The 22,702-nt window shown below is 56.9% G+C and overlaps 3 protein-coding genes across 3 annotated transcripts; 1 reads left to right on the forward strand and 2 right to left on the reverse strand.

Annotated features, from left to right (window-relative positions):
* Positions 1-188: 188 nt before the first annotated feature.
* Positions 189-4,435, forward strand: LRRC46 (leucine rich repeat containing 46; the record flags this gene model as incomplete). Its single annotated transcript, XM_082861582.1, has 8 exons — positions 189-198; positions 299-404; positions 1,716-1,824; positions 2,667-2,713; positions 3,000-3,109; positions 3,299-3,368; positions 3,668-3,816; positions 4,065-4,435. The coding sequence occupies 8 exons, from the start codon at positions 189-191 to the stop codon at positions 4,433-4,435; spliced, it is 972 nt and encodes a 323-aa protein (XP_082717708.1).
* Positions 4,436-5,020: 585 nt separating this feature from the next.
* SCRN2 (secernin 2) lies at positions 5,021-8,642 on the reverse strand. The gene is made up of 7 exons (XM_082860231.1): positions 8,036-8,642; positions 7,551-7,732; positions 6,757-6,956; positions 6,097-6,312; positions 5,835-6,000; positions 5,562-5,742; positions 5,021-5,331 (listed from the first exon to the last, which is right to left on the reverse strand). The coding sequence occupies exons 1-7, from the start codon at positions 8,255-8,257 to the stop codon at positions 5,173-5,175; spliced, it is 1,326 nt and encodes a 441-aa protein (XP_082716357.1). The 5' UTR covers positions 8,258-8,642; the 3' UTR covers positions 5,021-5,172.
* Positions 8,643-15,170: 6,528 nt separating this feature from the next.
* Positions 15,171-16,298, reverse strand: SP6 (Sp6 transcription factor; the record flags this gene model as incomplete). Its single annotated transcript, XM_082860560.1, has 1 exon — positions 15,171-16,298. The coding sequence occupies one exon, from the start codon at positions 16,296-16,298 to the stop codon at positions 15,171-15,173; it is 1,128 nt and encodes a 375-aa protein (XP_082716686.1).
* Positions 16,299-22,702: the final 6,404 nt, after the last annotated feature.

The raw sequence follows: 22,702 nt of genomic DNA on the forward strand, positions 1-22,702 counted from the left end.
ATTTACTTTCGTCTTCTATGCCACCCCAACAATTTGCTCTGAATCAACCCCTTTCCTTTGTCCCCCAATTCTCTGAGCTTCTGATCCTCATACCATCCTGGGGCTCCATTCCTCCATTCCCAGGGGCTGTCCAAGCTGCTCTGCTCCTCTTCGTTCAAATCCCTCCCCAAGCCAGCAGCTTTTAGATCATGCCTGGAGGTGAGTAGGGAGGTGGGATGTTGGGTAGAACAATTGACTAACAGTAGAGTCAGGCCTCCAAGAATCAGGAAATGTAACAATTGGACTCTTCTTTTCACAGATAAGCCTGCCCAGAGTCCAGAGGAAGGCGGTGTGTGCATTACTGAAGCCCTTATCACTAAGCGGAATTTGGCCTTCCCTGAGGATGAGGACCTGTCAGAGAAGATGTGAGTGCATGGGAGAGGAAAGGGGTGCTGGAATATTGAAACACACAGGATGACCAGTCCCCTGAGCTCTACTGATCTGTCAACTTACCTTTCTTTGTCCCTCTCTTTACTTAACTCCACACATTCAGTCAGTGGCAATGTCCAACTTATTCTCCCTCCTTAAAAATCATTCTATTTCTTTTTCACCATGCCCACTCAATTGCTTTAAGTCAGGGTCTTAAGTAAGTCATCATCTCTCAACAAACTCCTAATTAGTCTCTCTACCCCCAGTCCAGGCACCTTATACTGTTGCCAAAGTGATCCTTTTAAATGACAAATCTGATAGAACCTGACTCCCTGGTACCTCCAGAATAAAATCCAAACACCTTAGCCTGAGTTGACCTCTGCTGCCTTTTCAGCCTTATTTCTTGCCACTCTCCATAAGTGTGTGATTTCTCTAAGACCCCGTGTTCTCACATCTTAGCACCTTACTACTCAGAGTGGTGCTGAGATGAGTGGGAAGCATCTGCATCACCTAGGAGCTTGTTAGAAATGAAGAGTCTCAGGCCCACCTACTGAATCAGAATCTGAACTTTAACAAGACCCCCTAAGGGATTCATGGGCACATTAAAGTTCAAGAAAGTCTGGATTTGCACATACTATACCTTCTGCTTGAAATGCCTTCTCCTCATCCCCCCTCACCTTCCTGGCTAACGCCTACTCATATGTCACCTCCTCCAGGAAGCATTCCCTGAACACCCCAGTCTGAATGCAGTGTATAATCCATGGACTCCCTTAGTCCCTTGCACATGCCTCTGTCATCCACTTGTCATAGATGTTTGGCCAGCTTCCCTAGTAGTGATGGGCAGGGACTCTTTCATTTGTCTCTGATGGGCACTTAGTAAATGTTTGGGGATTAATGAATGGGTGGGTGGAACAAGTGATCTTCCCTCCATGGACCACTCAGAAGGGAGGTGAGGAAGGATCTTCCTGCAGAGATTGTCCCCTCTCTGTCCCAGCCCAAGCTGGCTGGAGGAAGTCTTCCCCTGCCTCTGCAGGAACCGTAAGCTGCCATCACCCAGTTTCCCAGTCCAAGGGCCCTTACTCACCTCTCACTCTTATCCCTCCCAGTGCTACTGGCAGATACCCAGGTCTCCAAGTCAACCCAGGTTCCCCGATCTAGACCCCGCCTCATGAGTCAAGCAGGTGTCCCTGACATCTGAGCAATCACTGAGCCATCCACCCCCTCCTTGAAACACCCTCCCCTCCGTCTTCCTCCTAAGAGACCACAGAAGTGGCCTTGTTAGCCAACCCTGCTGACCGTTTGCCCAGGTTCCACACGCTTGCTGAACTGCAGACTGTCCGCCTGGACCGGGAGGGAATTACCACTATCAGGAACCTAGAGGGCTTCCAGAATCTTCACAGCCTCTATCTGCAAGGGGTAACTTCCTGCCTCCTGCCCTTACTCCTCCCTGTGGACAGGACTGCATCCCCTGTGGGCCATGTCTGTCTCATCTGAAAGGAGCCAACCAGGTCATCTTGCCCATTTACTGGTGTTCAGGCAGGCAGACCTTCATAGCAACTGTTTCCAGATGAATCAGGAATTATCTTGAATTGAAAGACCAAGCCACCCAAAAGACATGCTGACCATGCTCTTGAGTCACTGTTTTTTTGTCAGACAATTCTCTTGTTCTAGAAGTCCTTCTTGATGTCTGCCCTAAATCTCTCACGTTATATAGCTCAAGTCCATTTCCTGTTTTGAAAAAAAGGAAGAAGGAACCACGAGATTCCTCAGCATCCTTCAGAACCTTGAAGGCTTTCTGGTGGTGGTGGTAGTGGGGGTGGGTGGGTGGTTGATCTCCAGCCTCCCTCAGGTTGAATATACCCAGATCCCTTAACCTTCCCCCACAGAAACTTGACAGACCAAAGTAGTATAGGTACACTGTCCCCTCCATGTGTGTAATCCACCACCAAAGCCTTTTCCCTTTCCCCGTTTCCCCTTGGTTTCCTTCTCTGATGTCCAGGTCACTCTTTGGTTGTGGGGTGATCAGGGTACTTAAATCAAATTTAGCCCAGCCCCAAGTTTATGCCCTCAACCATCCACCTGGAGAAAACAAATCATCCCAAGGTAGTGACAACCAGTTCAAGAAGTGGGATGATCATTCCCAAAGTGCCACATCTCCAGCCTCAAGAGTAGACATGGTCTTGGGGCTCTGTCCCTTTAAAAGGCCCCCCATTCAGCTGACCTCAGCTTGGTTTCCCCAACTCGGTTTCTTCCTGCAGAATAAGATCGAGCGAATTGAGAACCTGGCCTGCGTCCCCTCCTTACGGTACGTGGTGCCAGGGCTCAGGCAGGGTGGGGGGAGGGAAGAAGAGGGAGGATGAAGGGGAGGAACCTGGTAATACCCCGAAGAACTAGCTCAGATCTCCCCAAGCCCAGCTGCTGGTCAGCCGAGGACCCTGCAAGCCTAGCTCTGCTTCCCTCACCCCAGAAGGCCATGCGTCCCCACTTCTCATCCGGCTGCCTAGCCAGGGGGCCCCGGACGCCTGGTCCCCCCGTCCCCCGCTTCAGCTGTTCTGTGATTCAGCGGTCTCTCCCCCTCCCTTCCCCTACAGCTTCCTGTCTCTGGCAGGAAACCGAATCAGGCAGGTGGAAAACCTCCGCGACCTCCCACACCTCCAGTTTCTGGACCTTTCTGATAACCTGATAGAAATACTGAAGCTGGGTAGGAACGTCCTTGCCCTGGCTCATGGAATAAGTCCCGGTGGTGCCCTCCCTCCTCTCTGCTCTCCCTCCCCGTGCCTGCATTATCGGCACATCCTCCGGGGCTCTGGGGGGCTGTGCAAAGAGGCAGTGGCTTTAGACAGGAAGGTGGGTGTGAGAACCTCATTATTCCTCTCTTTGCTGTGTGCAGATGAATTCCCCGAGAGCCTTCTCATCCTTAACCTGACTGGAAACAGCTGCACCAACCAGGAGAGCTACAGGTGAGGAGGAAGTGAAGGTGGGAAGAGAGGGGTGATGGCCTGCAAACCTGGGGGGGCCATCCCTGGCACCTTCTCCACCCTCACTGCAGCTCGAGTTGGGCCCCTTTGGCCTTCCCACCCCCCATAACTCCACTTGGGGCCTGCCCTCAGCTGGTTGGCCTGACCACAGGCCTATCTTCCAGCTCGAGAACACCTCCCCTCCTGGAGTGGCTGCTGTGGCTTGTGTCTGTGCATCCTCCCAGACTCCACGCGCAGGCGTGCCCTTCTGAGTGGTAGCCTCTGTTCTTTCTGCCCTGCAGGAGGCTGGTGACAGAAGCCCTGCCACTGCTCCTGGACCTAGACGGGCAGCCTGTGGCAGAGCGCTGGACCTCGGACGAGGAGGATCAAGCCTCAAGCAATGAGGACGAGGAGTTCCCAGAGCTGAGAGGCCCGTTCTGCTCAGAGCGAGGTGACCCTGCTTTCCAAGGCTTGCAGCATCCCCAGAGCACACCCCTGCCTGCCCTGTGGGATCTGGGAGAAGCTAAGACAGCGGTGGTGTCTGGGGACGTGGTCCCCGGGCCAGACCAGTCTGGGCATGCAGGTGACTCGTCCTCCCCACCCCATCTTAGGCTCCTCCTCATTAGGGATGGTAGGGGAGAGTCTGTTCCTGCTAAGCCCGGGGCTCCATCCACCACCCACCGTCCTGGCCCCTCACAGGCTTCCTCAAGGAGCTGGAGCAGGAGACGAGCAGGCACCGGGAGCACAGGCAGCAGACAGCCCTGCTGGAGCACCTACTGAGGGTGGAGATGCGGCCCGCCCTCACCGACCTCCCACCGCTGCCAGGGGCACCCATGGCCGGGAACAGCAGCCCTTCCGTCCCTCCCAGGCAAGGGAAGGAGACATCCCTCGAGCCCGTCTCCTTGCCACAAGCCTCCTCTGCCACCAAGAAACCATGCCTTCCGGCTTCCAGGAGCCAGCAAAGCACTGTTCAGGCAGGGAAGGGGGCCAGAGCGGCCGCAGCCGCCAAGGCCTCGCCGGCTGGGGCCCCCAGCAAGACCAAAACTGTGACCGAAAAAATCAAGAAGTGAAGCGCAGCCCATCGCTACCAGCAAAGCCCCAGGAACACGGACGAGCGAAGAGGGGAGTGGGTCTCCCTCCCCCTCAGAGCCCTCGCCTGTGACAGAAGCCTGTCCCCAGTAAAGTATCCCCAGGCCCTGCATGTGTCTTCTGTGTCACTCGGGGGAATCTCAGGGGAAGCTGTCAGTAAAAGCACCCAGAAACAGTGGCAGGAACACAGAGCCTGATTCCAAAGAACAGGATCTTGCAGGAACTGCCCAAGGGACGGGCACCCCGCCTCAGGCCATCTCGCAGTGCACACATCTCACCGCCCCCCCAGGGAGTGCCCTTCGGAGGTTCGGGTCAAGGACCAAAAAGCCCTGGTTCTAATCCTCCCCACGTAGCGGCCACCTGCTGTGCCAGGCATGCATGCTCCTCCGTGTACACACACCCACACGCCTGGGGGCCACCTCCTCTCCCCACAGGGCCCCCCAAGACCTTCACCAAGTCAGAAGAATGCACCGCCCAGCAAGGCACCCAGAGGCCCTGCAGCCACCTTAGGGCTGCCCTTTGCCCTCTCTTGGCTCTCCCACGCCCACTGGCCCTGGACACTGAACGAGGAAACAGAATACATTTATTAAGGCAAAGGCTGACCCGGCCACTCAGAACAAGGCGGAGGCGGTGAAGGGGTTGCTCTGTCCCTCTACCCCAGGGGTCCTGTGCCCACTGCAGCCCGCTGCACCCCAGGCCAAGCCGGGAGGAGCCGGGCTCAGGCATATGCCTGGCTCTCCTTCTCCACAAAGGCCTGGAAGAGGCCGCCCAGCTCCTGGGGCGGTGGGGCCCACTCCCTGGCCAGCAGCCCCCGCACTGCCTCCAGGCCTTCCTGCTCCAGGTCCCGCTGCTTCTGCCGGAGCTGCTGCCCACGATCCTGCCCGGGAAAGGTAGCGCTGAATCCCTGGGACCGGCTTCCCTCCGGAAGGGGGGCGTGGCTGCCATCTCACAGAAGCAGGAGAAAGGACAGAGCGCCCAACATTCTCCTGGACAGCTGGCTTTGAAGGGAGAGACTCCTCTCCCCAGCTCTGCAGTCTTTCCTCCACTCCCAGGTCCCCTCATGTTTCCAGAGTCCCAGCTGGGAGTGGGGGATTCCCTGGGGGTTACCTGCTCACTCTCCATCAGCCCCAGGGCCACCTGGTGTCCGCGGTAGAGGGCGTGCCGGCGATCCACCTGAGTCTGGAATCGAGGCAGGCTCCGAACAGGATCCTGTGCTCCAAAAGTGGGGGACAGCACCTGGGGGACCTGGGCCGCTCCCACACTGAAGATGAAAGGTTTGAACACCGACCTGATGGGACAGGGATGGAAGGATTGAGGGCTATCGCACCCTTCCGTCTCCCCTGCCTGGCCCGTTCTCCCCAGCCTTCCCCACACTCTCACCGGGACGGGTCTGGCGTGGCAGTGAGGAAGTGGACGCAGGGCTGTGTGGGGTCCTGGGGCAGCACAGACACCATGCTGGCCGTGGTGCGGAAGCCTCCAGAGTCCATACAGATGCCACTCTCCTTGCTCCTGAGGATGCCCATCATCGCCTCTGCCGTGATGCCCCCTGCCAGGGCAGAAAGGGGCCCTCCGGCCTCAGACTAAGCCCCCTGAAGCTGTGGGAGGGGAGGGAGGCCGGCCCCCACCCCATCCACTCACTGACCTTGCCTTTGCTGCAGCAGCTCCTGCCCGGCCCGGAAGCGGGCCTTGGCAGCCTCCATGCGCACAGGCTGCTGGGTCAGGGAGAAGGTCTGTGCAAAGTCAAAGGCACCCTGCCCACCCCACCAGCCCTGGGCCCGGGCGTGGGGCCGGAGCTCAGGGTGTTCTGCTGAGATGTCCGTGCCGATGCTCAGCTGGTTGGAGATGTTGCGGGCCCCCTCTGCGGAGGAGATGGGGAGTCACTCGTTTATCGTTAAGCCCCTGTCCTGTGCCAGGGTTTCAGCTAGGTGCTGAGAACACAGTGGTGAAGGGAACAGACAACCCTCGTGGAGGGGGAGACAGACAAACCGATCACAGAAATAACTGTGAGCTTGCAGCTGTGGTGAGCATCAAGAAGAGGAACCTGCTTGCGTTTAAGGGAGAAACCTGGCCACCAGGAAGTCCAGGAAGGCTCCCCGGAGGAAGCAGCAGGGTGGAGCACAAGAGGACTCAACCAAGTGAGGGGGGAGGATAAGTTCCTGAGTGGACTCATTTCCCATCTCCCTGGATGCCCCCACCACCTGGGACATTTGCTCCTGGATCGGGCCTTCCCTGCCCCCAGCACTGTTCCCACCCCAAAAGGGGAACACCTCTGGGAGGCAGGCCCCAGCGCCAGGCCGCTCACCCTGGATCCTCTGCGCAGCCCACAGCCTCCCCGCCGTCTCCAGCACCCATGCCTCAGTCCGGTCGGCCAGCAGGAAGGTGTTGTGGTAGCAGAATGGCATGGGGTCCTCCCGGCAGCTGCCCCCCTGCCCGTAGCGCTCCAGCAAGCCTGTGATCACGTGCAAGGCCTCCTGGGCTGAGCTGCCACGTTCTAAAGCCAGCCTGGCACAAAGAGAGTCCAGGGGACAGAGGGCGATGGGGTATCAGTGGCTGGTGGCAGAGCTTCAGTGGACAGAAGAGGCCCAGAGAGGTTTGGTGACAGGCCCAAGTCACAGAGAAAATCGGCCAACATTGGTTGTATTAAGCACATATAGGCCAGTGGTTTTCAAGCTGTGCTCTAAGGGGTTCATGAAAAGGACTGAAACGTATTCTTGGAGAAAGAAGTGCCCTGAGCCCTCCAACCTCTCCAATCAGAGCTGCTCCATGTTTAGTGGTTTTACAAATCAAAATTCTCCCTGAGATTTCATTTGAAAAAAATTTTACTTCTATTGAAAAAAATTTTAAACCACTGTCCTATTTCTGGGTCAGCAGAAGCCCAGAGATGGCCACACTTGGGAGCTCCTTACCAGACTGTGGAGATGGGGCCAAGAGAGGGGCGGGGCAGGGACAGCCTCCCTGGAGATGATGACAAAGTGGGCAGAAAGGGGGAGGCGCTTGTGAACCAGTCTTGGGGGCAGGGCAAGGAGGATGGCCTGGGTCAGTACTCAGCCCCAGATTTCTGGTATATTGACGGGATGAGGGAGGCAGGGTCCACACCTGAGTAAATCCATGCCCAGCAGGGCTTCCCCTGTACCAACTGGCTCCTTGGTCCACACCGCCTCGTTGCCAATGCAGACACCATGCTCATTGGCACCCATCTCAGCCCCCCACAGCCAAGAAGGGCGGCTCAGGATCACAGCATGGGTCTTTGACACCTGTTCCACCTCAATGTAGGTGCACTGGAGATAAGGGAGGAGAAAGGGAGAGTCCACTCAGAAAGGAGGTACCTATAAAGTGGTGGCACTTATGCCCATCACCTTACACAGTCCTTCGCGGAAGGTCTTATTATTCCCATTTTACAGATGAGGGAACTGAGGTCGACAGAGACTAAATAATAGGTTAGGTTCCAGTCGGTAGACTCAAAGCTCATGCTCATTTCACCACATCTGGCAGCTTCCCAGGTGGGGGGAGCAGAGGAGGAAGGTCTTAGAAGAACGCCTAGTTCTGCCACAACTCCCAGCACCCTATAAGGCCTAACCCACCTGGAGCCGGCTCCCAGGGACGTGAGTGCCTGCCGGTACAAACACCACCTCCTGCACCTCTTCCCGGGGCCGGTCAGAGTTCTTGGCAAAGATCACAGCTGGGATGGCCGAGGCCGGGGGCACCGAGACAAAGCAGTCGCAGGAACATGGGGTGTCAGGGCTCCACGATGCCATCTGCGGAGAGGTGGAGATGAGTGTGTCCCTCTCGTGCCACCTCTCCATTATCCTGAGCGGGGCGCAGTCCTAGGGAGCCCTTCTCCCAACACGTGAGACACTCAGGGAAGACACTGCCGTCGGGTTTTGGACGCTCAGCACCGCACGCACACTCGATGCCCGGCGTGCGCGACGGAGACGCCCACTCTCTCGCCAGGCTCCAGACTTGGGAGCCAGCAGACGGGCGCAGACCGCATGCTCCGAGGGCCGTGCTCTCCCAGAAGTCCTGACCCTTCAGGGCAGTCGCGGGAGCGTCTCCCTCGCTGCCCAACCCCTCTCCAAGAATCGCACGCCACTCTTCTGTCTGCCAGTTTCTCGCTTCCCCAATACTGTATGCCCCTCACCCTCTCTCCCTCCAGGATCCGCAGCCTAGTCCCGAGCGCCACTGGCTCCGCTTCGGGTAAGGTCGGTCTCAAGGGGCGGAGGCTCCTAGATGACCTGGAAGGCTTTGGGCCTGGGGGCGGAGTCGGAATCGAGCACCTGCAGTTCCTTGATTTTCCACCAGGGCGCGCGCCAGCACCACTTCTTGGAGCGAGGCGGCCTTCGGAGTCCTGCTGGCTGCCTGCCCTACCCCGGGCGCAGCTTTCAGGCCAGTTAAAGGCTGCGACGAATCCGCTAGCTCCTCCAATGGGGCCACTGTCGAGAGAGGGACCTGGGGGGTGGAAAGGAGCCCACGTGAAAGGGGAGGAAAGAAAAACTTGGCTGATTTGTTAGAGAACGGGGAATGCTAGGGCATCCGGAGATGACGGAAGAACCTCAGCTACTTGTAACCTGGTTTGAATTACAAAGGTACAACGCCAGGCTGGTGCCCCCTCCCCCGCATCCTCTCTCTGTCCTGTCCCTCCTACTCCTCCCCATCTCCCACCTCCCACTCCCCAACCCCTCGGAAATAGATCTATCTATAAGAGTGGTCACACAGGAATAAAGACGCAGACGTAGAGAATGGACTTGAGGACACGGGGAGGGGGAAGGGTAAGCTGGAACGAAGTGAGAGAGTGGCATGGACATATATACACTACCAAACGTAAAATAGATAGCTAGTGGGAAGCAGCCACATAGCACAGGGAGATCAGCTCGGTGCTTTGTGTCCACCTAGAGGGGTGGGATAGGGAGGGTGGGAGGGAGACGCAAAGGAGATATGGGGATATATTTATACATATAGCTGATTCACTTTGTTGTACAGCAGCACCTAACACAACATTGTAAAGCAATTATACTCCAATACAGATGCTAAAAAAAAAAAAAAAAAGAATGGTCACAGGTCAGGAGGTGTAGGAATAATTTAATGCATTTTTTTAAGGCACATAGGCACAAAATCCATCCGACCTCCAAAAGGCCAATTCTGCCCCGCAGTGCTCAAACTCACTGGAGGTTAGCTTTGAAAGGAAATTTGGAAATTTCTAGCCCAAAGATTTGGAACTGAAACAGCAAAGGAGAAATCCTGGCCAAGGGGGCACATATCCATGTGGAGGTAGACTCCAAGCCCAAATGTTCTGCTTCCCAGGTCATTTTCCTCTGTAAACCATCTCCATAACCAGCATTTAAGCTAATGCATCTCACACCCTCTTGCTCTACGGAGCCCTCCAGGAAAGGGGGGAGGGGAGACACGGCAGATTATATACTTCTCCCACATCCACCCTGCCAACCAATCAGGGCTGCTGATTGGAGCCCTGGCCACAGCATCCCAGCCTGTGGTCACTCCTGGGATGGGAATGAAGGCTGAGGTCGAGGTTTCCCCAGGAGGCAGGCTGCGGGCAGGTGTGCTGGGTGATGGCCGGGGAAGACCTCCCAGATAAGGCTGTTGGGACATCTGAAATCTGAGGTATTTTCTGATTGCCTCTAGATAAACAAGAATGATTCCCAAGAGGGTGCTGTCTCCAGGGAGATGGACTCCACTTTCAGAAAGGGGACTGCCACTTGCACAGAAGGTTGACCTAGAAGCTGGGCTGGAGGCAGAGAAGAGCACTACCCGGAACTGTGCAGACTGGCATCTCATCCTGCTCCTGCTATGATATAGCTCCGCGGGTCTCTTCGGGCAGGTCACTTTACCTGCCAGGGCCTCAGTTCCTCCAGTAGCAAGTGAAGGCATTGGACTAGATCAGTGGTTCTCAGCCATGGTTGGGATGAGGAGGGATTAGTTTTCAACGACGCAACTCCCATTGCACAACACAATATAACACTTTGCTTCTCCAAGTGTCCTCGGATTGCCAGCAACAGCGTTATCTGGGAGCTTGTTAAAAATGCAGAATCTCAGGCCCCACCTCAAACCTACTGAATAGGCATCTGCATGTTAACAAGACCCCCAGGTGTAAAGTTTGAGAAGCGCTGCTCTACTGCACCCCCAAGGGACATAATTCGGTGGGATGTTGGGGAGTGAAGTGGAACATCTGGAAAAACTCCATGGGTGACTCTGATATGCCCTCTACCGGGTGGGAGCAACTGGACTATTTGGCGCCTGAGATTCTTTTCAAACCTACACTGCTCAGGTGCTGAGCAGCCAGACTCGCAAGGATTAATGGGAGGTGAAGGCTGCTTCCGGTGTTATGTATGGGGTGGGGGTCGGGAGGTTGCCATTGGACGTCATTCCAGAAGCAAACATCAAGACTGTGTGGTGATAAACGCGAGTCCCCGAGGTGGCTGACCTGAAAGCCGGTTCACATCCTGAACTTCCCCAGCTGCCCGCTGGGGGGCAGGACCGGGCAGGACAGCACAGTCCCAGGCTGCAGTCCCAGGCTTCAGGTTCCTCGGTCACTTTCCCATTCCTGACTTCACTCACCCACCCTAGAGGGATTCTATTCCCACTTCCCAGGAGAGGAGAGGGTGACTCAGAGACGTTGCCCAGAGGGCCAGCCCAGGTGTTTTGACTTCCCAAACTCCCTCTCAGCCCCTCCAGGACTGTCCTGCCAGGGGTGCCAGAACTGAGGGGTCGGAGGTGGCCTGGGGGGGGTGGGGGCGGGGTTGTGGCTGCAGCCAGCCAGCATTGCCGTCAGAGCGAGCAAGTGAGCGTCAGGGCCCCACCAAAGGCCCCCGATAAGAACGCAGGTCAGGGCTTCCCTGGTGGCGCAGTGGTTGAGAGTCCGCCTGCCGACGCAGGGGACGCGGGTTCATGCCCCGGTCCGGGAAGATCCCACATGCCGCGGAGCGGCTGGACCCGTGAGCCATGGCCGCCGAGCCTGCGCGTCCAGAGCCTGTGCTCCGCAACGGGAGAGGCCACAGCAGTGAGAGGCAGAAGGATCTGCGAGGGGAGGAGGGGCAGTCCCAGCCCTGCCCAGACAGGCCCAGCCAGCCCCACAGCTGCCCTCCCGTCCCTGGGGGCAGCAATGGGGGAGAGCAGGAGAGGACTCGCCAGGCTCCTGGGGTCTAAGTCCCCCAGAACCAGGAAGACAAAAGCGGAGCCCCAGGGAGTGGGGTGGGCCTGAGGTCCCCGTAACACGCCTGTCCCTCCTCCACCCAGGCAGACAGAAACAAACATTTGGCCCACTCAAGTGGTCTGCTTTCCTCTGTAACCCCTAAACCATTCGGATGCCCCCATTTAAGAAACTTTGTGACCCCAGACTCTCCCAAACAAGTGGTGGAATGGGCCAGCCTGGGTACCATATTTGGCTCTGAGAAATTGGGTTAGGGTTAGAGTGGGGGGAAACAGGAATCCCACTGGGGTAGATGATAATTTTGGCCAAGATGTAGGATGGAGAGGTGAAAGAACGTAATACCCTACTCTGCCCCCTTGGAGCCAAAAACTGACCCTCTGTCAACTTTCCCAGGTTCGGGGCTCTGGAGCCACGAGGCTTTTACTCGTCTGACGTGTGTTAGGCACCAACTGCGCACCAGGCGTTTGAGCAGCCTGGGAAAGTGTGCATATCCGGGGGTTCCCGATGGGTCCAGTGAGGAAATTCTGTGCACACCGCGGTTGCATAACTGTGGCAGGTCTCTAGCTGGGAGTTGCGCTAGGAACCTTTCCCTCATGCTTTTCAGCTGGGTGGGAGCCCATCAGATATCTTGGCTGCCTTTCATCACCTTGTCCCTGATAGGGATCATCCTGGGTGAAGAAATCGCTGTCAGTCACCCCCACCTCTCTCAGAGCCAGAAGGCCTGATTGACAGGCACACACCCACGGGGGTGGGGTGAGGGGGCCAAGGGGCTGGCCATCTGTGGGAAGGCAGGGAACCGGCATTCTTGGCAGGGGAGGCAAAAGAGGGGGCTTCCATGTGGAAGAGGAAGGAAATATCTAGAACCTTTTCATCTCCACAGGAGAAGACCAGGGAGGGACAGTCAGCCCAGCTACCAACCCCGAGGGAGCGCCACCCTCCTTCTGCATCAACAACCTCCGGGCAGGATCAGACCCTTCAATCAGCTCAGCTCTGCCCCCAAACAAAGGGAGGTGAGGCTGCCCAGGGCTGCAGGATCAAAGAGAAGTGTCCACCCCACCCTGCAGCCAGCCTGGTCCTTGCTGCTGAGACACCATGAGTCAAAAAGGAAACCAGAGCTGGAAGACAAACGAAGCAGTGATGTGTTTGATGACTTTATTGTGGCATAAAAAACACAGGCTGTTTCTTCCTCCTCCTCCCCCCCAAAATGGGTTCACAGCACTTAAAGAAAAAAAAAATCCTACATTTCTCCTCTAGGGGACTGCCTAGAAGGGGGCAGACAGCCAAGCAACCTAGATCTATAAAAGAGGGGAGCAGAAGAAAACCTATCCAAAGTGCTCACCAGCACACCTTAGACCTCAGGGCCTCCATGGGGGGAATATCCGTGCTGTCCTCTCCCCAACGCACATTTGGGAGTTCCCCTGAGGACGGTCACTGGGAAAGGCTGTCCTAGTAGCAAAGGGAGAGGTGGCTGGTTCCTCAGCTGGAGGAAAACGGCATCTCACACCCACAGGGCCCTCCCTCTCTCCCCCTCATCCACCTGGCTAGGCAACTTGCAGGCACTGCCAGCTCTCTTCTGCCCCCAGCCCTCTCAGCAAGGAAAGGGACCTCTGGTCGGATTAGCAGGAGGTAGGGGAAGAGGGAGCATAAAGAAAGGACATTACTTCTTAACCTACCCCAGGCCCATGCATCCTTCAGGGAGAGTCACCCCATCCCTCTTAAGAAGGGCTCTCTTCTACACAAACATATTCCCACCCAGATCCCAGCCCCACTTCCCAATAGCACCCAATCCTTGGACTGATATCCCCAAGGAAGGAAGAGATGCTGTGGGCCTAGGCTCCAGGACCTCGGCTGGGGTGAACAAGATGGGGTCTCCCTGGCTGGAGACCCCAGGCTCAGTAGAGAAACACACACACACACAGAAACACACACATACACAGATACACAAAACATGAACATACATGTCCTAATATTAAATAAAATACCCTTTGCTTATAACTTAAAAAATCAATACACAACTAATCCTTGCACAGGGCTCTGGGTGGAGAAAGAAAGGCAGGGAAACGGGAGGTCGGGGGGAATCTTAAGGCCTCTACTTGGAGCCTGGGAAAGCCCACTAGTTCCAGGCTCCTGTGGCCTGTCAGTCCCTGCCCCCATCAGCTTTTTTCCTTTGCCTGGCTCAGCCTCTTCTGGCTTCCCCCCCTCCCCACGTTCCCCACTCCAGGATTACCAACAGGATGTATTTCTAGCATCTAAAGAAGGGAATCAGGGACAGCTTCCTGGACATCACCTCAGAACGCAGGCCCCTTCCAGTGACAGGACAACTTCCTCATATGGAAGGGGAGCCCCACAAGAGATGAGATGGGGAGGAGCCTCCTAACACACTCTACAGGAGGGGCAAGGCTTTTAGGCAGCACGAAAGGGGAGCGTCAAGCTAAAGAAAGAGTGGGGCTTAGCTTCTCTGCAAGCAGATGGCCAGGCAGGGACAGAGTCCTCCGCTCTGAGCAGGAACCGCTGGAGGTCCCTCTGCTGGGACACCCCCACCTACCCTCGCCCAACCGAGGTAACCCTCTTCCTTCCAACCCTAAGGGGAGGGCAAATGCCAGGCACCAAGGGTGAGGAACTACGTCAATTCTGAAGCAAGGGCTCTTGGCTGTCTTGAAGGCCTGCCTGGGGTGACAGATGAGAGTGGACTACTGAACTTTACTTTTATAAAGACCAAGAGTTAAGGACTGAATCAGAGTTAGAGAGGGGAGGGCTTAGTTCCACTCCCTGACCAAATCCCTTTCTCTCATTTTAGAGGAGACTTCCTTGCTCAACCTCCACATCTAGCTCCCTCCTCCACCCCACCGTTCTGGCTGGAAGCTGTCGCCCATTCTGGCCCTCTTCCCTTCTTCCCTCGTGGCTCCATCAGGCCGGGTCTGGAAGGCTTAATAAGGAGGCACATCAGAGACATTATTTCTGCGGTGACAATCCTCCCAGCCAGATAGAAACTCCTCCCTTAGGGGGAGCCCCAGCCTCTGCTACCCCATCTCAGCTCTCCCTCCGGAAACCCCGGGGTAAAGCACTCTAAGGGGGATGAAAGGGACCCGGGCTGCAGCGCGGCTCCAGAGGCCCTTTTATGTCCGGGTTCCCAGGCGCTAACGACGTGTCCAGACAGCTACCCGGAGCGCCCGGGGCGGCCCCACTCCTCTCTGCTCCGGGGACGCGCCGTATCCTCCAACCTATCCCCTCGGCCCTCCAGCCACCGTAGGGGTAGTCCGCCCCAACCCCCCAGCCCAGGGGCGTGAGTGAAAGAGCGAGGAAGGGGAGAACTGATGGGCATGCGCAGCTCCTCCCTGCCCAGTCAAACGCGTCCGTCCTGTCCAGCCCCAGAGACTATGAAATCCCTAGCGACCCGGCTCCCTGACCCCCGCACCACTTTCCCTCCCTCTCAATAAATAACCACCTTCTCTTACTCAAGCCACCCCCACAAGGGCATCAGGCCAGAGGGCTCTCTTCTGATGGCCCCAGGGGAGACCAACGGGGAGGCGGGACGGGGAGGCGGGACGAGGAGCTCAGTTGGAGGGAGCCGCACTGCCCTCGGCCTCGCGCTTGCCTTTGGCCCCGGGGGGCTCCGCTCCGCCGGCCTTGCCCTCTCCCGCCGCCGCCCCGGCAGCCTCCTCTTTGGCGCCCTCGTGGGTTTTCATGTGTTTGGCCAGGTGGTCGCTGCGCATGAAGACTCGGCTGCAGACTGCACAGGGGAACTTCTTGGTGCCGGTGTGGGTCTGGAGGTGGCGCTGCAGCTCGTCGGAGCGCGTGAAGCGCTTGCCGCAGAAGAGCCAGTTGCACACGAAGGGGCGGTCGCCGCTGTGCCAGCGCAGGTGTGCCTTCAGGTGCGATGTCTTGGCGTAGGCTTTCCCACAGCCCGGGATGTGGCAATTGTGCAAATGCTTCTTCTTGCCCCCATCGGGACCGCACGGAGCCCCCAGTCGCTCCGCCTCCAGGCAGTTGGGGCAGCGGCACACGGTCTGGCCTGAGCTGCGGGGTACTGACCGCCGGGAGCCTTTGGGCCGGGCCGTCCCATCCAGACTGGTATCCAGCCCCTGGGATTCCGGGGCGGCTGCTTCCAAGGCCTTCGCCCCGTCGGGAGGCCCGAGGAGGTGCTGCCCTCCGGCGGCTGGGAGGAGATGGTGCGGGTGTGGGTGGGGCGGCTGGGCACAAAGCTGGTGGTCTCCGACGTAGCCCCCCAAGCCAGCCTGAAGCGCCCCGGGGTGGCCAGGTGAGGTCAGCGCGCCCTGAGTGTGGGGGAGGTCCATCCAGCTGGTACCCGGATGAAGGTCCCACCACGAGCCATCCTCGGTGCCTGGGTGTGTCGGCCGGAACCACGATTCATAATGGTGTGACATGTCCGGCTGCAGGAGCTTGGAAAAGGGTCCCGGGGCCAAGGGACTGTCGCTTTCCAGGTCTTCGCAGGTTACCCGAGAGGAGGCCCCCGGCAGCTCATAGCCCTGTGAGAAGTCCACCTCTGGGCCCAGCGGGAGGCTCTGCAGCTCTCCAGGCTGCAGCGGGGAGGGGTAGTCCCCAGTCTCTGGTCTCGTGTGGCCCTGGTATGTTTGGAGAGGCTGCAGGTCGAGGCGCGGCGGGGAGGCGGGAGGCGCGTCCGAGTGCTGGCTGCCCAGAGAGCCACAGACGGCGGTTAGCATTGCCGGGATCCGGGGTGGGGTGGGGGACAGGGATGGTCAAGGGCACCTCAGGTGGGACCTAAAGGAGGAAAAGATGAGGTAAAGTGAGGAAAGTAACTGTCTCATTTCCTGTCCTAGCCCAGTTCCCTTCCCTGTCAAATGCTTCTTTCCCATCCCCAGGTGAAAAAGAGGAAGGCCTGTCTGGGTGGGGACTAAAGATCGGTTAAGAGAACTTGGGAGTGCTAGGAAGGGTTGAGGGTGTGAGGTGCAGAGGACGATGGACGTCTACCTTCCGCTAGGTGATCCCTCCTATAGGACCCAGCTCATCCTGGAAGTTGGGCTGGTCCCAGGCAAGTAGGTCAGTCAGATACAACTAGAGTACAGTGCTGGAACCATTGTAGCTGCCCAGCCCAGTGGGAGGGGCAGTGGCATTGCCCCATAACCCCTGCCCCCATGCCCGCCCACCCACAGATCTGCTGCCAGCCCAAATGGAGAATCTAGGCCCATCTCAGCTTCCCCAGTTTAACTCAGGACACAGTTGGGGAGAGGGAGGTGGTCTAACCCAAAGCTTAAAGTGACCTGACTTCCCGAAGCCCAAAGCAGGTTCTGAGGTTTTGGAAAAAGAGCTCTCCTTCCATCCCTGAGGCCTGCTCAGTGAAGAAAAGCATTTCACTGCTCTACACCACTCACCCCAGCTCCCTGCCTGGCTGGGTTGCCTCAGCCCCACCAAACCCACTCCCATGCCCCTTTCCCTCTGGCAGGGACTTCACCTCCCTGGGGTGCAACTGCAGTGTCAGTTTCCAGAAGACTTCTCCCTGCCAGAGAAACTAAGCCCCCCTCCCTGTCCTGACCTACACCAGTGCCCAGCCAGCTTTCTGGCTGCTACCCCTGCCCTCCTCCAATCTAGGGGAGACCAGATGTGAAGCTCGGAGGGGTCGGCCAGAGAAGAGCTTACCAGCACGCTCGGGAAGATAAAATTGCCACCCCTTAAGGGATTCGGGGACAGAGTGGGGGGAGCAACAGGAAAAGCCGGAATCACACAGAAATTAAGAGGAAGAATTTACCCAAAGAGATTATATAGGGCGTGCATTCTAGGCCTGGATCATTTTTAGGACTCTCCAGATGATTCTAACATGAAGCCAAGTGTTGAGAACTACTGCTCCAGGCCAGTCCTCTTATTTCAGAGAAGAGAAAACTGAGGCCATATTTGGAGAAGTCACTTGAAAAAAAATGTATTCATTCAGTCAGTAAATATGTACTGTATATACCTCTGTGAACCAGAGGTATATACGGTATATTCCTGGTCTGTTTCTCTTTCCCTAAACCACTGGGAACCTAAAGAACCCCCCACCCCTCTCTGGACCACATACCTGTCGCTTGAAGTTCCCCCTCGTCTCACCACCTCTCCCTAAGGTCTGGAGCCCTGCTATGATGCCTGGAGTATGTGGGTTTGGGTGCCTGAGCCTTCTCTGATGATGGGGGAGGAGACGCAGTGGTTTAGGGCAGGGACTTTTCCTTCCTAAATCAGGATTCAGATGACCCTACCACCTTCTGCTTCTGGGACCAGGGAGGTCGCCCTGGTGGTCTGGGAGAGAGAGGGAGAAGGGGATTGGGGCGCCTACTCAGGCTCCTGCTGCCTCACCACAAGAAAGGAACAGGGTGAAGCGGCAGGAATGGAGCCTCAGGCCCAGGCGGGGCAGCCCAGCAGGGGCTGGGCGGGAGCAGTGAGGCCTGGGACCCTAATAGCTTTTGGCGCCTGGGAACGGCCCCAGGGGTTGGGGGCGGGGGGGTGGGGCTAACGACCCAGGCTCCAGAGTGGCCTCTCCCGCCACAGGGCCGGGGAGCCCAATCCTGGGATGCACTAGGCTGCTACCGAGATCTCGGGAAGGGAGACAGCCGGGCGCGTACCCCTGCTTGCCTCTCCCCAAGGCGGGAAGGCTGGTAGAGACACCCTCCTTCCCCCTTCCGCCGGCTGCCTCTCCCATCACCGGTGCTCAGGTGGTCAGGACTTCCGTACTCCCGGTCCTCAAGGTTCCAATCCTCCAGTTGTCCCAGTCGCTCCAGTTTCCCCAGTCTCCAGCCTCGCCCGTCCGCCCCGTTTTCACTCCGCCGGGGCTCTAAACCCCTCGGATTCTTTAAGACCACCTCCCCCGAGGCCGGAGGAGGCTGTGGCGCGTTCCGGGCGCGTCTTTCCGAGACGATCCCCGATGCGCGCACCCCTCGCCGCCCTGACCCGGGTTCCTACCTCGAGGCTGCGCTCGGGCGCCTGGCACGGCAGGCTGGCGCCCTCCCGACGGGCGCTCCTGGGCCTCGCGCGCCGGCGGGCTCTCCAGCGGCGAGGGGCAGGAGCCGAGGGCGAAAGGGGGCCGCAACAAGACCCGGCGGCTGGCGGCGGAGGAGGGGCGGAGAGAGGCGGCGGGAGGGCGGAGGGCGGGCGGGAGCCGGCGAGCGAGCAAGCGAGCGAGGACAGCTCCGCCCGTGACTCACCGCTCTCTGCCTTCATCCTCGGCCCTGCGCTCCTTTTTCCCGAATTCGCGGCCCCGCCCACCTCACCTGTGGCCGCCTTTAACCCTTGCGGGCTCTGCCGGACCAGAGGCCGAGCCGGGCCGGGCCAGCGGGGAGGGGGCGGGCGGAGGGAATCGCTATCTAGGTGGCACCCTGCCCCCTCCCTCCCTCCTCCCTGGCCCCTGCACTGCTGGGGCGAGGGGCCTGGGCGGAGTGTTTCCCAGGTTCTGGGGCCCGCCCCATCGAGTGGAAAACTGCCCTCGAGCTGTCTCGGTTTGGCGGGCACCCAGGACTCTGACCCTGCGGGAATGGAGGAGGGGGCGGGTCCTGGGGGTGATACCGCGTCAACCTAGGGCGCCGTTTGCCTCCACGGCCCTCCACCCACCCGCCCCAGTCGGGCAGCGCTGCCCCAGAACTGAGAGGATAGAAGGAAACAGGATTGAGCGCCAAGGATGTGTCCGGTCTACACCCAGACCTGGGCCGTGAGAAGCTGGTCTTGGCCGCTGCCCTCCTTCACCATTCCTCCCGCCGCTTCTTTCCACCACCAGCACCTTCCCCGGTCCTTTCTCTCTCTCTTGCTGCCCGGCTCTCTTTCTCTGGCCACTCACCTTTTTTAGAGTAACCTCCTCCTCTCCTCTTCCCATCCATCTGGCCCGTCTCTATCTGCGCCTCAGCCCTCACTCTCCATCTACCCTTGGGCAGCAACCCCAGCGCCTCCCAGGTCCGCCTCTCCAATACACCCGAGCTCCCTTCGGTCCCAGAGGTGCTCAGCCTGCGCCCAGCCACCCTCGCCCCCGGCTCTGAAAGATGGGGCAGGAGCCGGGATAGCTCTGGGAAAGGACACTTCTGCAAACATTTGCGCGACCTCTTGCCACCATTCCTTCCCTATTCTCATCTGAATGTCTAAACCCAAGGTTCATAATTTTGGGGAAGGGTCTTGGATTCCTTTGAGAAAAGCAAATGCACATACACAGTGCAACCGTCTGCAACACAGTGCAGAATTTCAGGGCGTTTGCGACGCCCACCTAAAAACTTCTCTCAAGATCAGAGTTGGTTGAAATATCCAGCGCGGTGGTTAGGGGTGTTCCCCTCTCCTTCCCCGCCAGGACTGGCCTGTGCGACCGGGTACGAAACTCCCTTCCCGGTGGATGCCTCCCCGAACCGGCCGCTTTGACCTCCTGAAGTGACTCTTGTTGCAGGGGGCACTCTGATCAACTTCCTAATTTTTTTCGCTGCCTCGGTTGGCTTTCCCTACGGACTCTGCCATCTGCTTTTTAAATTTCGTTTTTGTCTTTACAGTCTATTTCGTACAGCCCGAGCAGAACTTAGGCTGATTCGTTTCTGCGGGTACAGCCCCGATTCCACCACCGTTGGTTTACCTGTCCTGAATACGAAGTGCGACTATTAAATGGCTAAACTGATCCACAAGCCACTTGAAAATCGATCTTTTTTGTGTGTGGTTCCCCCCACCAGACATACACATTCTCGTATCCAGAATCAGGGTCTGATTCATCTGTGCAAATCCCTCTTTTGTAAGACTCAGTTTCCTCATCTGGACAACCTGAGTACAAGTTGGGAGGGTTTCCTGGGGCTTTAAGGAATTGATGTTCTTAAAACACTTAGCCTGTGGGGCCCCTGGTAAGCTCAGAGTAAAGGGAAGATATCGTTGGTAGCGTTATAATTATTAAATAAGTCGGTTCCCAGCAAATGTTTGTTGGATAAATGTATATTCACAAAGATCTTTGGGCTAGAAGTTGACAGACCAAAATTCTAGCTCCAGCCCTGCATTTGCTAAGCTGACCTGGCAGATGAGGTTGCTCTGAGCCTCAGTTTCCTCGTGGGTGAAATGCGGTTAGAGCAGCCGCCCTGTGGGGTAGAGGACAGGCACTTGGGAAGACGCGAGGTGCCTCCCAGATGTCAGGGATTGTACTTTCAGATCAGTCAGATTTCATTCCCGACTCTTGGGCCCCTGAGATGTAGATTCTCAAGAAACGCTCTGGGTCTTTGTGGCCACGGCTAAATCCACAGCCCTCTCTGTCCATACGGTTTTATCTCCGTGCACTCAGCCTGCAAATCTTGACTTAGCTGGTTTTGCACCTCAGTTCCCAGCCATGTCCGGAACAGAGTTACGGACTCACATTGCAGAGCCTGCTACTCGAATTCCTGGGTTAAGTCTGATTCGACCCCTAAGCATTCTCTTCCTCCTCCTCCTCCCTGCAGCCCGCTGGCCTCTGGCTGTTCCCCAAAGCTGCAGCTCTTAAGGTGCTAACACTTGAGCAAGGATCTGACTCTCAATGGGAAACCTGAGCCCCCTCTCCCATTTATTTATAGGCACCAGATTGTCTTGTCTTCCTAGCTCCTTCCGTCTTTTCCTGGAAAGAAGATGGAAAGGGATCCAGCCCCTGGACAGTAGACATCCCACCCCACTTTCACCCCAGGCCCCCTTTCACCCCACCTGGTCCTGACCTGCAGCCACCCGGGTTTCCCAGAAGCAAAGACCCTCCATCTGCCTGGCACTCATCAGCATGAAATTCAACCGCAATGCAGTTGTCTCAGAAAACTCAGCTGCTCTGACGTCCTGCACCGCCTGGGTTTCTGCCTCTGCCTCAGGGCACTTTCTTTTCTTCCAGATACCCCTCTGCTTTTGTTCCTTTGATTCCAGCCCTTTCCATTTCCCACTTTCTAGATGTTTCCTTACTTAATGGTGCTCATGATCTGTTGACGTGACTGCCAAGATCACCACTGCCCACTGCCATGTTCTCATCTCACCTCAAAGTTGAACCATGCAGCCCACTGAGATCTGCCCAGGACTTGGGCCATTTCTACTCCTTTCCCTCATTCCACTAAAGGGGTAAACGGACAGATTTTGCCACAAGTGTCTGTCTCCCATTCTTGCCGCCCCTCTGCTTCTCATGCCTCATTTTAGTCAGCAATCCACTTTGTACCTGGAGCAGCCTCATTGGTCTCCATGCTTATAGTAACCAGCATTTATTTATTGGGCACCTACTACGTTCCAGGTGCTTCACACAAATATCTCTAATTTTCATGAGCATGGAGCAAAGTAGTTGTTATTATGCCCCCATTGTACAGATGAGGAAGCCGAGGATTAAAGAAGTTAAATGACCTGCCCAAGATTACAGAGCTGTTAAGAGACAGAAGGAGACTGAGTCCAGATCTGTCAGGCTCTAAAGCACACGTTCTGCCTGCTGTCCCATCCGGCCTCACTATGGCAGCAGTGATGGCCCTGGCAGTCCAGCTCCCCTATATCCTGAAGGTGGAGAGGACGACATTTTTAAACTATTCCCCAGATCAAAGCCATCAAGATCCTGTTACTAAGATAGGACAAACTGGTCCCATCTTGGATTGGATTGCTGTGGTCTCTTCCAAACCTCAACTGTCCCTCCATGGAGATTGGACTATAAGAATATAGATATCTGCATTCTTATAGTGCAGAACACTATAAACTGTTCTGCCCATAAAAATTGTCCAGTGCAAACCCTCATTTTGCTAGTAGGGGAAATTAAACCTCAGAACAAGGAGGCAAGTAGCTCAAAGTCACACAAGTTAGAAGCAGAGCAGGGACCAGAACCCCAGTCTCCTGATTCCTGGTCTCCTAGTTGCTCACGCTTCTCTTCTCCCATCCCCCGCTTCCAGGCTGCACTCAGCCAGCTGCGAGCTGGTGATCACGGACACTAACACCTTCCTCATATCCCCTCCTCTCCCCCACACTCTTCAAGCCTCCTGGGAAACTGGACAAGGTCCAGAGCTGGAGCCAAATGGTTTTCTTTCGTTCATCCTTTATTCACTGAACTAACACTTACTGAGGGTCTACCCAGGGCCAAGCACTACCCTGAGTACTAATTCTATTATAAACCCAAATGTCCCTATAGCGTCACAACCACTCTTGGTCTGAAAGATGA

Source organism: Leucopleurus acutus, assembly GCF_964270905.1.
Source record: "Leucopleurus acutus genome assembly, chromosome: 19".
In the NCBI taxonomy this organism is placed as follows: Eukaryota; Metazoa; Chordata; class Mammalia; order Artiodactyla; family Delphinidae; genus Leucopleurus; species Leucopleurus acutus.